This window comes from Xenopus laevis, chromosome 3L (assembly GCF_017654675.1).
Source record: "Xenopus laevis strain J_2021 chromosome 3L, Xenopus_laevis_v10.1, whole genome shotgun sequence".
Taxonomy (NCBI): Eukaryota; Metazoa; Chordata; class Amphibia; order Anura; family Pipidae; genus Xenopus; species Xenopus laevis.
The window spans coordinates 6285409-6301858 of NC_054375.1; the positions used below are offsets into that span (position 1 = coordinate 6285409).

At 41.9% G+C, this 16450-nt stretch overlaps 1 protein-coding gene across 3 annotated transcripts in view; it reads left to right on the forward strand.

Moving 5' to 3' along the window:
• The window catches only part of LOC108704366 (LARGE xylosyl- and glucuronyltransferase 1), a 217024-nt gene that overhangs the window by 113047 nt on the left and 87527 nt on the right, over positions 1 to 16450 (forward strand). For all 3 annotated transcript variants that reach the window (XM_041585904.1, XM_018240869.2, XM_041585905.1), the window contains exon 4: positions 7711 to 7793. In XM_041585904.1, the coding sequence (XP_041441838.1) occupies positions 7711 to 7793 (83 nt within the window). The remainder of the gene's footprint in view (positions 1 to 7710; positions 7794 to 16450) is intronic.

The window sequence follows — 16450 nt, forward strand, 5'->3', positions numbered from 1 at the left end:
GGTATGTAGGGAGAGATGGTGCCTATAGTAACAGTGGATAATAGTCTCTGGGAAGGGAGTGTGACTGTGGGATAGCAGGTATAGTAGGGAGAGATGGTGCCTATAGTAACAGTGGATAATAGTCTCTGGGAAGGGAGTGTGACTGTGGGATAGCAGGTATAGTAGGGAGAGATGGTGTCTATAGTAACAGTGGATAATAGTCTCTGGGAAGGAGTGTGACTGTGGGATAGCAGGTATAGTAGGGAGAGATGGTGCCTATAGTAACAGTGGGATAATAGTCTCTGGAAGGGAGTGTGACTGTGGGATAGCAGGTATAGTAGGGAGAGATGGTGCCTATAGTAACAGTGGATAATAGTCTCTGGGAAGGGAGTGTGACTGTGGGATAGCAGGTATAGTAGGGAGAGATGGTGCCTATAGTAACAGTGGATAATAGTCTCTGGGAAGGGAGTGTGACTGTGGGATAGCAGGTATATAGGAGAGAATGGTGCCTATAGTAACAGTGGATAATAGTCTCTGGGAAGGGAGTGTGACTGTAGGATAGCAGGTATAGTAGGGAGAGATGGTGCCTATAGTAACAGTGGATAATAGTCTCTGGGAAGGGAGTGTGACTGTGGGATAACAGGTATAGTAGGGAGAGATGGTGCCTATAGTAACAGTGGATAATAGTCTCTGGGAAGGGAGTGTGACTGTAGGATAGCAGGTATAGTAGGGAGAGATGGTGTCTATAGTAACAGTGGATAATAGTCTCTGGGAAGGGAGTGTGACTGTGGGATAGCAGGTATAGTAGGGAGAGATGGTGCCTATAGTAACAGTGGATAATAGTCTCTGGAAGGAGTGTGACTGTGGGATAGCAGGTATAGTAGGGAGAGATGGTGCCTATAGTAACAGTGGATAATAGTCTCTGGGAAGGGAGTGTGACTGTGGGATAGCAGGTATAGTAGGGAGAGATGGTGTCTATAGTAACAGTGGATAATAGTCTCTGGGAAGGGAGTGTGACTGTGGGATAGCAGGTATAGTAGGGAGAGAATGGTGCCTATAGTAACAGTGGATAATAGTCTCTGGGAAGGGAGTGTGACTGTGGATAGCAGGTATAGTAGGAGAGATGGTGCCTATAGTAACAGTGGATAATAGTCTCTGGAAGGGAGTGTGACTGTGGGATAGCAGGTATAGTAGGGAGAATGGTGCCTATAGTAACAGTGGATAATAGTCTCTGGGAAGGGAGTGTGACTGTGGGATAGCAGGTATAGTAGGGAGAGATGGTGCCTATAGTAACAGTGGATAATAGTCTCTGGGAAGGGAGTGTGACTGTAGGATAGCAGGTATAGTAGGGAGAGATGGTGCCTATAGTAACAGTGGATAATAGTCTCTGGGAAGGGAGTGTGACTGTGGGATAACAGGTATAGTAGGGAGAGATGGTGCCTATAGTAACAGTGGATAATAGTCTCTGGGAAGGGAGTGTGACTGTAGGATAGCAGGTATAGTAGGGAGAGATGGTGTCTATAGTAACAGTGGATAATAGTCTCTGGGAAGGGAGTGTGACTGTGGGATAGCAGGTATAGTAGGGAGAGATGGTGCCTATAGTAACAGTGGATAATAGTCTCTGGGAAGGGAGTGTGACTGTGGGATAGCAGGTATAGTAGGGACTAGGGAGAGATGGTGTCTATAGTAACAGTGGATAATAGTCTCTGGGAAAGACCAGATACTGGACAGTCCTAATTAACATAAATAACGGGGTCTCATTGCTCTGCCAGTACTACAGACATGCCTATTAATTACACTTTAAATAATTTCCCCAAATGTATGAACAATTGAGAATCTCATTTAGATCAATAGAATGGGCTGATCCTTCGGTGCCAGGTTTCTCAGCATTAGGGCCATTTGCTACAATACATCATAATTGGGATTCTGACGGTGGGGGGAGAGAGGACGCACCCAAGGACGATACATTAACATCAAGTCAGATCAGACAATGAGAAAAGAGCAGAGACTGGAGGCAAATGTACAGTTTGTCAAGGTGAAACCTTCCTTGGAGAAGCCTCTTACCTGCGCGAGACTGTATAAATCAGCAATATGCACAGCCTAGACAGGGTTAATAATTGCTAGCTCTTATGGCGAGGAAAGGAGAAGCTAAAAAAATCAGACAGATATTTAAAAATACACGTTAAATTGCAATTCATTACCCTGCCAGTCTAATTACCCGGATTCTAATGAATCCCGCAACAACTGGTTTCAATTCCATGTAATGAATGTATTAATGTGCCTTCTCCCATCTAATACAATGTGTCGAGTTATTATAGGAGGACGCTGCCACTATAATTATGTGTCCCCATTTGTTAATCTGCTGCGTGGAAAGGAAACTGCAATTAGTCTTTGTGATACAAAGAATGAATAATATTGTTTTGCAGGAATTATATTCAATAGGCGGGACGGCTTCCCCCTTCATTATCAGAGTATTTTTGGGGAGATCCATTCCTGGTCCCCATGCACCGTCGGTTGCTGTCTCATTGGTTATTTAATGGGGTTGTCCTATTCCTAGCAATTGGTCTTTATTATTATTTTTTTTTTTTTTTATAGTTTCTGAATTATTTGCAGTCCTCTTCTGCTTCTTTCCAGCTTTCAAATGGGGGTCGCTGACCCCGGCAGCCAAACATCGATTGCTTTGTAAGGCTACAATTTTATTGTTATTGTTACTTTTTATCCTTCAGTCCCTCTCTCGATTCATATTCCTTTCTCTCTTTCAAACCACCGCCTGGTTGCTAAGGTAAACAAGGCCCTAGCAACCAGATAACTGCCGAACAAAAAGCTGAATAACTGGGAAACCACAAAAAATAAAAAATGTAAACCAATGAAACATTGTCTCGGAGTATCAGTGTCTATGTCATACTAAAAGTTCATTTATAGGTGAACAAGCCCCTTACGAATCCAGCCCAGAAATTGCTGGACTACAACTCCCAGAATGTTTTAATGGCGGTTTAAACCATATCATTAGTACCCCTCAACTTCTTATCATCGTAAGTGTGGAAATTAGGGAGACCCATGAGCCCTGACTTCCAAGGGCCGCTGCTCCCCACCCATCCCCATGGCTGCCAGCACCCATGATCACCCATGTGCACCCACCTGCCAGAGCTCTTCCAGTTGCATGTGGCGCAATAAAGCCTACAGGGTGTTGCATTTAATTTAGGTCTGTGCTGCAGACTGAACTGGATTTTTTGCAGCCATGCAGCATACAATTAGCCATTCAGTTTGTTGGCTGCAGATCTTTTTATTTCTAAAGGTGAGGCGGCAACAGAGCATCTTGTCCAATACTCTCCATAAAGCTCTTTCAATGCATTCCCAGCCACCCGAAAATTAGTGGCCTTATAAAAGGGTGGTTCACCTTTTAGAACGACCAATTCTGAGCAACTTTTCAATTGGTTTTCGTTATTTATTATTTATAGTTTTCTAGTTATTTGTCTTTATCTTCTGACTCTTTGCAGCTTTCAATTGGGCGTCGCTGACCCCTTCTAAAAAAAACAAATGCTCTGTAAGGCTACAAATTGTTATTGTTACTTTTTATTACTCATCTTTCTGTTCAGACCTCTCCTATTCAAATTCCAGTCTCTTATTCAAATCAAGGCGTGGTTGCTAGGGTAAGTTGGACCCTAGCAACCAGATGGCTGACATTACAAACTGGAGAGCTGCTGAATAAAAAGATAAATAACTCAAAAACCACAAATAAAAGATGTAAAACAATTGGAAATTGTCTCAGAATATCCCTCTCTACATCTTACTAAAGGTTATCTCAAAGGTGAACAACCCCTTTAACTTAATTACAGATGCAAAAGTGTTATCCAATGAGAATCAGCCACCTTGCTCTCATCACACATTAGTTTGGCTGCAGGTATTACACTGGAATTAACCATCAGAAGGGCAGACACAGGCTAATTGGGCAGCTAAAGTGTTAATGCTTTCAGTTCTGGACCAGTACAAACCTCCCTGGGATTTGCCTTCCAGACCCAATTATGCCTTTCAGATTCCATCTGAGTTCCCCTCGAAGCAGACGCTTTTTGTCATGTCGAGATTGTGAAGCTCCGGGGCAGCTCCCGCCTAGAGGTTTTTCCTTCTTCTTTGTTTTAAGCTGTTTTTTCCCAGTATATTTCCATGGCTGATTAGGTGCATCTGCTCCTCTCCAGGGATTTCACCGCGTCGCTCAGTTAAATTATATTCTCTGTGTTCCTAATGCAAATCTCCAAATAACATCGCTCTTTCCCCTGGCGCTTCTTGCAGCCGATGCCGCCCAAATTCTGGGGGTAACTCATTCTTTATATCAACAGCTTGTGATTCACCCATTGAGCTGTTAAATGTATATATATAACCTTACTATGATTGTCTGTGCCCTGGGTACCCCTGGAACTATAGCAGGGTGACTGTTACCCCAATGTTTCTATATATCTGTAACCTTGTTATGAGCTAAGGGGGCCCAGTCTGAAGGTCAGTTAGGGGGAGATTTGGGGGTCAGTGTTTATTTGTGCCCTGGGTACCCCTGGAACTATAGCAGGGTGACTGTTACCCCAATGTTTCTATATATCTGTAACCTTGTTATGAGATAAGGGGGCCCAGCCTGAAGACCAGTAAGATTTGGGGTGAGTGCTTATTTGTGCTCTGGGTACCCCTGGAACTATAGCAGGGAGACTGTTACCCCAATGTTTCTATATATCTGTAACCTTGTTATGAGCTAAGGGGGCCCAGTCTGAAGGCCAGTTAGGGGGAGATTTAGGGTAAGTGCTTATTTGTACCCTGGGTACCCCTGGAACTATAGCAGGGTGACTGTTACCCCAATGTTTCTATATATCTGTAACCTTGTTATGAGCTAAGGGGGCCCAGTCTGAAGGTCAGTTAGGGGGAGATTTGGGGTGAGTGCTTATTTGTGCCCTGGGTACCCCTGGAACTATAGCAGGGTGACTGTTACCCCAATGTTTCTATATATCTGTAACCTTGTTTACAACTAAGGGGGTATGGGGGAACATTGTTTCTGGTTAGCACAGGGCTCTGTAGCTAAAGGTGTCAAGCATTGTGGCAGCATCTGAGTAAAGAAAAACACTTGTAAAACAATAGCTTCTGCCCTTTATTAAATTATTTTTCACACAACTATTCCAGTTCCTTTAAACTGAGCTATAAGATATTGGTTTATTATCTGATGATTAGAGAAATGTTATTGGCTCGACATGATTACGATTTCTGATTCTGATGCTCTATTTTAGACGAATATGATCACTGCTTTACTGTATATAGGCAGAGAACAATGGAGTCTTGTACAGAACTGAAACTGCAAGCTGAGCAGTAACTTAAAAGTCTCCCATATTCCAAGATCGCATTGCAGCCCTTTACACAAGAGAGTGATCCTCAATTGCGCAGAGACAGACAATAATCTGAGCCCCAGCGTATAGCAGCTCCATTCATTATGCTCATATTAATGTTCAAACATCAATCCAACGCATCTCTAATAAACGTGAAACCTGTCAGGATTATAATTAAATCTCAGTCCAAGGGAAAGTACACATCTCAACATAAGCGCCGAATCCACTGGGACATAAAAAGGAGATTGTGTTAATTTGATGTAAATTGTATAAATCTTTATGTTAATTATTATTCATCTGCTGATGAACAACTAATCCCCTGGGATTGCAGCAGAGACAGACTTGTCTGCATGTAACCAGGATTCAGAGGATGGAGATAGGCAGGGACCCCTTGAGTGGTGGTGGGGCCATGGAGCGAAACCAATGTTTTGGAGCCCTATTACTTGATATAAAGTGTCCTCCTATGGCCCATTGCACCCATTTACTATGATATGGAACTGTTTCCATCCTACTTTGCAGTGTTCATCTGGCTAAGCTTAGACGGATTCTCAAGTGGAAGAGTTGATGAGAGTGTCAACAAGGTTGACATGGAGAACGAGTTCTTTAGCGCAGTAGAATGGACAAGAAGATAAAATTAGTAGAGTTAATTCGAGAATGGAAAGGAAATTGACTGTTGAAGGGTTCTAGGACAGGGTGCTAACCTTAATAAAGTGCACAAGACAAAGTTAATGGCTGAATGTACAGAAAGCTAAGGTTAGAAGGCTTCACAAGAGAATGGAAAGGGAGGGCCTTAGTGGAGTAGTAGAGTCCACAAGACATTGGAGAGGATGATAACATTATAAGATTATGGACATTAAGATTATTTTAGAAGGGCTCGCAAGAGATTGGAGAGGAAGGTAACTTAGAAAATAGATGTCCATGAGAGACAGGAGATGAAGCTAACCTTACAAATGGCCATGAGAGCCTGGAGATGTAGCTAACATTAGAAGAGTTGGCAAGACAATGGTCAGAAAGATAACATTAGTAGACTTCACCAGAGGGTGTACAGGGAACTAACTTTTGTATAGTTCATGAGAGAGCAGACAAAATTAACTTTAGAAGGGTTCACAAGGGAATGGAGATGAAGATAGCTTAGAAGAGAGAATGGGCAGAATGCTAAGCTTAGAAGGGATCACAACATGAAGATAACCTTAGAAGAGTTTATGGGAGGATGGACCGGTCGTTAACCTGATAAGAATTCACAAAAGAAGGCAAAGAAAGTTCCCTGGTAGAGGCCATAAATCATGGCCAAGAAGATAACGTTAGTATAGTTCATGAGAGGTTACGAAGGAAGCTAACCTTAGAAGGACTCACAAGAGAATGGAGAAAAAGTTGACTAAGAAAGTACGTAAGAGAACAGTCAGGAAGCTTCATGAGAGACTGGGGATGAAGCTAACCTTAGAAGAGTTGGCAAGACAATGGTCAGAAAGTTAACAATAGTAGAATTCACCAGAGAGTGTATAGGAAACAAACGTTTGAAGAGTTCATGAGAGGATACATGAGTAACTTTAGAAGGGTTCACAAGAGAATGGAAAGGAAGGTAGCTTAGTAGAGTTCATGAGAGGATGGACTGAAAGCCAAGCTTAGAGGAAGATAACCTTAGATGAGTTCATTAAAAGATGGACAAGTAGTTAACCTTAGCAGAGTTCATGAAAGAATGGAGAGAAAGTTCCTTAAAAGAGTCAATAAACATGACCAAGACGATAACAGTAGTAGAGTTTATGAGCGAATGGACAGGTAGGTAGTTAACCTTAGAAGGAATTCATGGAAAGGAAGTTCATCTTAGTAGAGATCACCAGACAGGAAACTTCAAAAGATTCCAAAAGAAAGGGCACACTGTTAAAGCTGTAGTTCAGTTCCATCTAAGAAAAAAGCTTCTACAGCTTCACCCCTAGTCTGGTTTGAGGCCAAATTAAGATCCCTTTAAGGTGATACTCTTAATAGGATGTTGTAGAACTACCAGTGTGAGGACCTTTGAAGCTATGTCACTAAAAACATTTGAAGTTCGGTTGCCCCTCATTTCTCTGTTAACAGTGATCAGATAAAGGCAGACAAAAATTGATATTTGTTTTCAATAGCAGATCGGCAGATGCCGCCAACTGATTGGTTGCTGTGATTATCTACCAATGAACTAACCTTTGAGCTTGGTGATACTTTACCCCAATAAGGTCTGTGTGACACAGTTGAGATGACCTTCTTCTACATCTTCCATGGGTTTCCTGGAATCTCCTGGTGTTTTATTTACAATGAATCTTTGTATATAGTAACCAAGTGATAGTTACGCTACCGGCTTGTACAGAAGAATAAGATAACATGGTGTCTCTCTTTTCTATAGACCATTCATGTGGCCATCGTGTGCGCTGGATATAACGCCAGTCGAGATGTCGTCACCCTTGTGAAGTCCGTCTTGTTTCACAGGTAAAAATATTCATTCATTCTCTACTTTATTGTGTATTCTTGTGATGAAAAAGTGTATATTCATCAATGATGGAACACTCACAGCAATTCCATCCAATGACTTCTGCTTGGGAGTGTCCCCTCTATGACTGGGCCCCATGGAAAATGAAAACATACTGGATAGTTGCTTAGAATTACATTTTCTTTCATTATATGTTTTTTTCAGGTGGACATTCCCTTTATTATGATGATAAATTATGCGGCTCTCAGAGTTGAAAGGGCCTTGGGGATGGAGGGTCAGCAACTTTAAAACGGAATAGGTAAAAATAAAGTATAATCACTAGCAAAAATATACATCTATTTTAACAAGATTGACCTTTCTGCCGGAGCACAGGTCTCCCCGATCGCACCTTAATAAATATCTTCCATCTCCGAGGTCCCACTACTGACATTGCTGAGGCATGGCCTTTGTTTAAAAGCTGCTGGGGGAGGTTAAGGTATAGACTTCTGTTACCGGAATTAACATTGGCGCCGGAATGAAGCTGTTTCATGGCAGCTTATAGAAAAAGGGGAATGGAATGATTAACTTTTGGGGACAATTCTGGCTTTCTAATGTCTCAGGTGGGAAAGACTGTATCAGCGTCGGACTGGGGCATTGGCCCACCAGGGCTCCAACACCAAGGGTCCTCCTTGTAACCAACAGGGCCCATTAACTCGGTCATCCACGTGCCACATTCTTGTCAGGTCCCATACTGCTTATTGCCATCCTCAGGCAGCCATTCAGAGGACCCACCTGTTTTTTTTTCCCAGTGTCCCACCAGCCCAGTTAGACTCTGGACTCAATGCCCCTATATCCACCTCTCCTTGTGTTAGGCATTTAGGCAAAGTTCTCACCTGGCCTGAAGGTTGAAATGAACCTGCAAGAAGTGGGTGGGGCTAGAACACTGATGGAAGCTTACAGGGGGAGGGACAGAAAATCTGTGACTTAAGCAGTGGGTGGGACTAGAACACTCTGATGGAAGCTTAAAGTGGATGGTGCAGGAAGTCTGTGACTTAAGCAGTGGGTGGGACTGGAACACGTTGATTGCAGCATACAGGGGAGGGGCAGGAAGTGTGTAAGTCAAGCAGTGGGTGGGGCTAGAAGAGTGATGGAAGCTTACAGGGGAGGGACAGAAAATCTGTGACTTAAGCAGTGGGGGAAATAGAACACCCTGATGGAAGCTTACAGGGGGAGGGGCAGAAAGTCTGTGACTTAAGCAGTGGGTGGGACTAGAACACTGTTGGAAGCTTACAGGGGGAGGGGCTGGAAGTTTGTGACATAAGCAGTGGGTGGTACTAGAACACTTTAATTGCAGCTTACAGGGGAGGGGCAGGAAGTGCATTACTCATGCAGTGGGTGGGGCTAGAACACTGATTGAAGCTTACAGGGGAGGGACAAAAAAAATCTGTGACTTAAGCAGTGGGTGGGACTAGAACACTCTGATGGAAGCTTACAGGGGGATGGGGCAGGAAGTCTTTGACTTAAGCAGTAGGTGGGACTAGAACACTGATGGAAGCTTACAGGGGGAGGGGCAGGAAGTCTGTGATATAAGCAGTGGGTGGGACTAAAACACTCTGATGGAAGCTTACAGGGGAGGGGCAGGAAGTGCATAACTCAATCAATGGGTGGGACTAGAACACTCTGAGGGGCAGGGAGTCTGTGACTCAAGCAGTAGGTGGGACTAAATGGACACCGATGGAAGTTTACAGAGGGAGAGGCAAAGAACCTTGAACTCAAGCAGTGGGTGGGACTAGAATACAAATGGCAGCATACAGGGGGTAGCATACCTCTAAATTTACTATTTTTTTTATGTGACAGTCCCACATCCTTAACCTGAAAAGCGGTGGATTTCATGGGACAGTTTGAGATATTGTTGAAGCATAGGATAATGCTCTATATCGCCCATCATTCTTTTGCCCAGACCTGATTCCAGGTGCTATTTCTTGAGAACATAGGATTCTGCATTACTGAGCAATAATCACACAATGAATGGGGAGCAATTGCAAGAGTTATGTTGAACAGTACCCATGCTTGGGAAGGTTACATGCTCGGAGTTGCTCCATGTGCCAGTGTCCTGGGCATAATTCCTGCTATTAAATGCATTCGTTAGACGCCAAGCTCTCGTCTGTTTACTCGGAAATGCACTGTTGTTGCTGCTCCAGTAACACAATTATGTAAATAGCTGATTAAAGGACATAATTGCATTAAGGGAAACTTGGGAAACTAATAGCTACCAACTGCAACAATGTCACGCTCACGCCCGGCGCCCATGACTTACTGCACGCCGCTTGTTACTTAGCAGACGGCTCCACTAATTCCCATGTGGCGGAATTAGATTTTCTAAATGGCTATCATTAGAATATCAAATGAGCGGCTTCGTTCTGCGGTGCGTTCCAAGGGTGACAGCTTTCCATTAGCCAGCCAGGCTCCCATTTATCTGCTGGGTGTCTGCGCTTTGTAGTGTGACTGATGCCAGTCTTTGTGCCGCTCACATCAAGGAAGAATGGCCGGACAAGAATAATTTAAAAACTTGAATTTTTGGATTAATTATGACAGTGGCTCGTTATAGTTGAGCATCAGCAGTGAAACCTATAGCCTACATGATTACTATAGTATTGTATAGAGCAGGGGTCCCCAAACTTTTTTACCCATGAGTTGGGGAGCAACACAAGCACGAACAAAAGTTCCCGGGGGGGGGCAAGTAGGGGCTGTGATTGGCTATTGGAAGCCCTTATTTGGACTGGAAGCCTACAGGAGGATCTGTTTGGCAGTACATCTAGTTTTTATACAACCAAAACTTGCCTCCAAGCCAGGAATTAAAAAATAAGCACCTGTTTTGAGGCCACTGGGAGCAACATCCAAGAGGACGGGGTGCAACATGTTGCTCACGAGCTACTGGTTGAGGACCACTGGTATAGAGGGTTGGGCACAGTATAAAGGAATAGAAATACCCAAAGGTTTCCCTTGAGTTGGGTTGTTTTGATTAGGGAATTCCTATACCAGCAGGAAGGGTAGAACCACAAGGAATCGAATATAGAGGACATGGTCCATATCTCCCAACTGTCCCACTTTTCACTGAACAGTCCGGATTTTTAGCTCAAAACCCATCCTGTTACGGGCAGAACCACCATCAGTAAGCATGGGACCCCATACCAGTAAGTTACCAGGGCCTATTTCCCAGTGGACCATAATTATAAGCCCTTTGGTTACCTGGATCCCCTGGGTGGTGGGCCCTGCCAATAAATAAAATGGGGACCCAATAAAAAGTCCATAGCATTTACCCAGTCACTCCTCAGTTATGCCCACTTAAACCCCTCCCCTATCCCCACAAGCTCACTCCTCACAGGCGTCAAAATCAACAACAATTTGACGAGCATTAAAATCAATGGGAAGTGTTTAATTGTTGCCGGTATCGCAATTGTCACCGGCATCAAAAAATTTGCAAATTTATTCACCAGCAGTGAAAATCACTAGTGGGTGGAATATTAGGGTACTTAGGGTACAAGTTTTCTTGTCCTTTAAATATATAGAAGCCTGTCCCAGCTCTCAGGCTTGCCTCTCATATGAAATCTCTATAACATTCAATTTCTGAAAAGTAAGTCCCGCCTCATTAATTTCCCCTCCAGCCAATCCTCTCCTTTTATTCTCTATTGCATTACACAGAAACACTTTTCTGCCTGTACCCAACTCAAGATCCCTAATTATCGGATTTAACGAGCGCCTCTTGAAATCATGGGATTTGTTCCTAAGTTGTACTTTCCCTGCTTGGTACGGCCATACAGGATTCACTGGGTTTTTAATTTTCCAGGTTCCTAAGCTGATTTACCTACTATTAGACACTAAAGAATAGGATTTTGTCAATTAAACAGCAGTGAAGTACTTTCATTTGTTATTATTATTAATTATTATTATTGCTACTATTTTTTAGGGATGCACCTTTTTCAGCAGGATTCGGATTCGGCCGAATCCTTCTGCCTGGCCGAACCGAATCCTAATTTGCATATGCAAATTAGGGGCGGGAGGGAAATTGCGTGACTTTTTGTCAGAAAACAAGGAAGTAAAAAATGTTTTCCCCTTCCCACCCCTAATTTGCATATGCAAATTCGGATTCGGTTCGGTATTCGGCCGAATCTTTCGTGAAGGATTCGGGGGTTCGGCCGAATCCAAAAAAGTGGATTCGGTGCATCCCTACTATTTTTACTATTTTTATTATTATTATTATTATTATTATTATTATTATTATTATTATTATTATTATTATTATTATTATGTGTGTGGGGCAGCAGAGATCAAAGGATAGCTCACAAACCACCAAAAGTGAAGACCAACTGCAAATATCTCTGTCTGCTGCATACAAAAAGTTAATTTAAAGGTGAACTATATGGGGTGCCGTTTGTCCCAAATACATTCTGTATACAAAACTATCCCTAATACACAGAATGAATGTCTCTCATGGTATATAAGTATTTGTGACCATAAATAGATTAAAAAAAATATACAAAATACTTATTTCTATTAAAGAATGAGAACAAAATCTGGTTAGTGCACAAAAGGATATCATTATATCACAAACTCCATTCTGTACATTTTAACAATCAATCTGTCTCACAAATGTATAACCTCCATGTATCGGACGCACTTATGTGCAAAGTTACTTACAAAATGAATTATGTAAAAAAAAAAACGTGGACATAATATATAATAGTGTAACTAACTAGTGCATGTCAAGCTAGATTTGAATCACAAAATAGATATTTGTGACAGAAAGCAAGATTTTATAGTACAGGATTTATTCTTTCCGCAAAATGACAGTTTTGTTTCACAAAACAGATATAATAACCATTCTGTGAAGCAACACTGTCAGTCACATTCCTGAACCAATAAGAACAAAGCTTATTGCCATATACAAACAAGATGAGAAGTGGCCAGCTCTGCTCCACATGGCTAAGGCATAGTATGTGGCCTGATATAGAGGGCGCCCTCTAATGTCCCCTGTGCTGCTTAGTAATAAACATGAACAAACCTTTCCTAAAAGGGCTGCTGTTAAACACTACAAGTTCATAATTGGAAGTTCTTACAAATGGATGAGAAATATAATGCTGCACTTATAATGATTGTAGAGAAAGAAAAGTATGCAAAACAAAAATATGATCATTTTATGTGAAATGGCTATTCTTATTGTAGTAACCTGCTTGTGTGGCCATTTTGGTTAAGGGCATTCCTCCTGTTTTGCCATTGTCTTCATTTATTCCTGTTTCCCTCTTCCTGTCTAAGCTGAGAGCAATAATGGGACAGGCCACACCTACCTGCCATGTTGTAATAAATGTACCAGAAGTTATTGCATACCTCCCAACTGTCCCTTTTTCAGAGGGACAGTCCCTCTTTTGACAGCTCAACCCGCAGTCCCTCATTTGTACTGGAAAGTCCCTCTTTTCTCTGCACTGAACAGCCAGAAAAAGAAACAAAGTTTCTCACTTAATTGGCTTTTAGCAGAGAGCCCAGAACAGCTAACAGGTGCAAATAAGATACTTTGTAACAATTTTGAGACACAAAAACACAGTTTAGATAAGGAGAAATATTTTCAAACTTTCATAACCTGCCAAATTTTGTAAAACAAACATGGTAATTAGGGGGTGTGGCCACAGAAAGGGTGTGGTCAAAAAAATTGCTGCGCTACGTGCGGAAAAATTTTTTTGTCCCTCTTTTTCCTTCCAAAATGTTGGGAGGTATGTTTATTGTGTTTGGCTGCTTTGCCTGAACTAACACAGCGGAATAATTTAATCCACTACCAGCCAGTTTATCACAATTATCTCTTGCAGCCTCACCCATCACAGGCCTAATATCCCTTCAATAACATCTGACAAACTCTCAGGGGCATATTTATCAAGGGTCGAATTTTGAATTTGAAAAACTTCGAAATTCAAAAAGACCAACTTAATAGCCGAATAGGTCAGTTTTCAATCTAATAAGTCCGTATTCGAGCGAATTAGAATTGTAGGAATCAAACGAATAAGGCATTTGATTGAATTTGATTCAAAGTTTTTCCTAAAAAAAAACTTTGATTTTTTAAAGTCCACCAATTGACTCCAAATAGGTTCCAGGAGGACCCCATAGGCTAAAACAGCAAGTCCACAGATTTTAGATGGCGAATGCTCGACGTCGAATTTTTAAAGAGACAGTACATGATACATTGTGATAATCGAATTTTCACATTTTTTTCAAATTCAAATCGAATTTGGACTATTCCCTAGCCCTAAGTACACAAAAATAGCTTGAAAGTCGAATTTTTTTCATTCGAAAATTCACCTCGACCCTTGATAAATCTGCCCCTCAGAGTCAGTAATAAGCTTTGTATATGATTGTTAGACTCCAATGTCTCCTCCTAGCTGTAATCTTGCACCTGTTAGTTTTTAGCAGTCTCTTTATAATGTGCTTAGCTATAGTTCAACTACTACATAATAGGTTTAGCCAAAGACATGGGACTGATCTATGGTTGCGACCTGTCCAGATTTTACCCGGACATTCCCCGTTTTTGGAAGGGCTGCCCGGGTGAAAAGTTCGGATTTCCAAATTAGTAAATCCAAACAGGACGCTGACGTATAATGACAATCGCTGATTGCTACATAATCAGTCCTGCCCTGATGTCTCCTGCACTGCCCCTACATCACTAGCCCACCCCATGTCCATTTTTGCTGAAAAAAAAAGGTGGCAACCGAAGACTGGAAATATGCACACATATTCTGTATAGTATAATGAGGTCTTATGAGAGCTAGTTGAGAGCTTATGAGAGCTAGCTGTAGTTCAACTACTACATAATAATTTGACACACAGATGTGGCACTGATCATGAGCACACATATTCTGTATAGTATGATACTGTGTAGGTCTTATAAGCGGCCACTCATAATACATATATAACATTTTCCTCAGTGTGAGTTCACATTTTTGCAACAAGACTGAGCTGCTGAACTCCATCCGCCAGTGGGTCACTCAGCTGCTTTACTGAGCCACATATACCAGATTAATCCAATGGGGAACATTCACACATGGGTAGTCCATACCTCCCAACATTTTGGAAGTAAAAAAGAGGGACACAAATTTTTTTTCCGCACATAGCGCAGCAATTTTTTGACCACACCCCTTTCTGTGGCCAAACCCCCTAATTACCATGTTTGTTTTACAAAATTTGGCAGGTTATGAAAGTTTGAAAATATTTCTCCTTATCTAAACTGTGTTTTTGTGTCTCAAAATTGTTACAAAGTATCTTATTTGCACCTGTTAGCTGTTCTGGGCTCTTTGCTAAAAGCAGTGAGAAACTTTGTGTTTTTGTGCTCCTCGACTATCGAATTGGCGTAAATTCGCCTGAGTAGAATGATTGGAATAGATCGCAAAAACGCTGCGACTATTCGCCATTCGATTATCGAAGTACTGGATCGAGCGCAAAAACGCTGCGACTATTCGCCCATTCGATAGTCAAAGTACTGGATCGAGCGCAAAAACGCTGCGACTATTCGCCCATTCGATAGTCGAAGTACTGTCTCTTTTAAAAATACTTCGACTGCCTACTTCGCCACCTTAAACCTACCGAATTGCTTTAAAAGCCTATGGGAAAGTCCCATAGACTTGTTTTCCAAGTTTTTGATCGAATAAAAAGGCATTCGATTCGAATGAAAATCCTTCGAGCGAATATTCGATCGAGCGCCTATTCGCCTGGTGAATATTCGCCCATTCGACTATTCGCCAGCGCGTAAATTCGCCCGAATTGCCTATTCGATTCTATTCGGTTCTATTCCCCAGTCGAATTTCGAGGGATTTAACCCCTCGAAATTCGACCCTTGATGAATTTGCCCCTAAGTAAAATACTGTTTTTCCTAATTATATTTTTGCACCTGGATTGCTGCTGGGCAAGGAACTCCGCAGTTCAGATTTGACAGTATTAATTATACAATGTCCCTAATTAGTGATGGACAAATCTGTGCCTTGAAATTCTCAAAACAGCAAAAATTCGCAAAATGCAATGGGTGTCAAAATAATTCTGACCCGTGTCAATTTAGACGCAAGCCACTAGGTGCAACTATTTGGTCCAAATGCATTAAAGTCAATGGGCGTCTGAATAATTTTAATGTGTGTGTCAATTTTACTAGCGACAATTTTTCATTTTGATGCAGCGGAATTTTTGCCGGCAGATTTTTTTGCCAGCAAATTAATTCACTTGCGATGAAATGTGGTAATTCTCAGTGAATTTGTGTCTGGCCAATTTATTGGCCCATCACTAACCCTAATCACCCAGGCTACACATTGTACTACATAGACTTTAGGGGTCATTTATGACTACAGTTGCCATGTTTTTTACCACAATGCAGATGAGATGTCTGACACAGATTTGTTTTACCAATATTTATTGAAATTGTATATGAATTACCCCCCCTGCTTCTGGTACATTTATTACAACATGGCAGGTAGGTGTGGCCTGTCCCATTATTGCTCTCAGCTTAGACAGGAAGAGGGAAACAGGAACAAGGAGTGAATCATAAGACAATAACAAAACAGCAGGAATGCCCTTAACCAAAATGGCCACACAAGCAGGTTACTACAATAAGAATAGCCATTTCACATAAAATGATCATATTTATATTTTA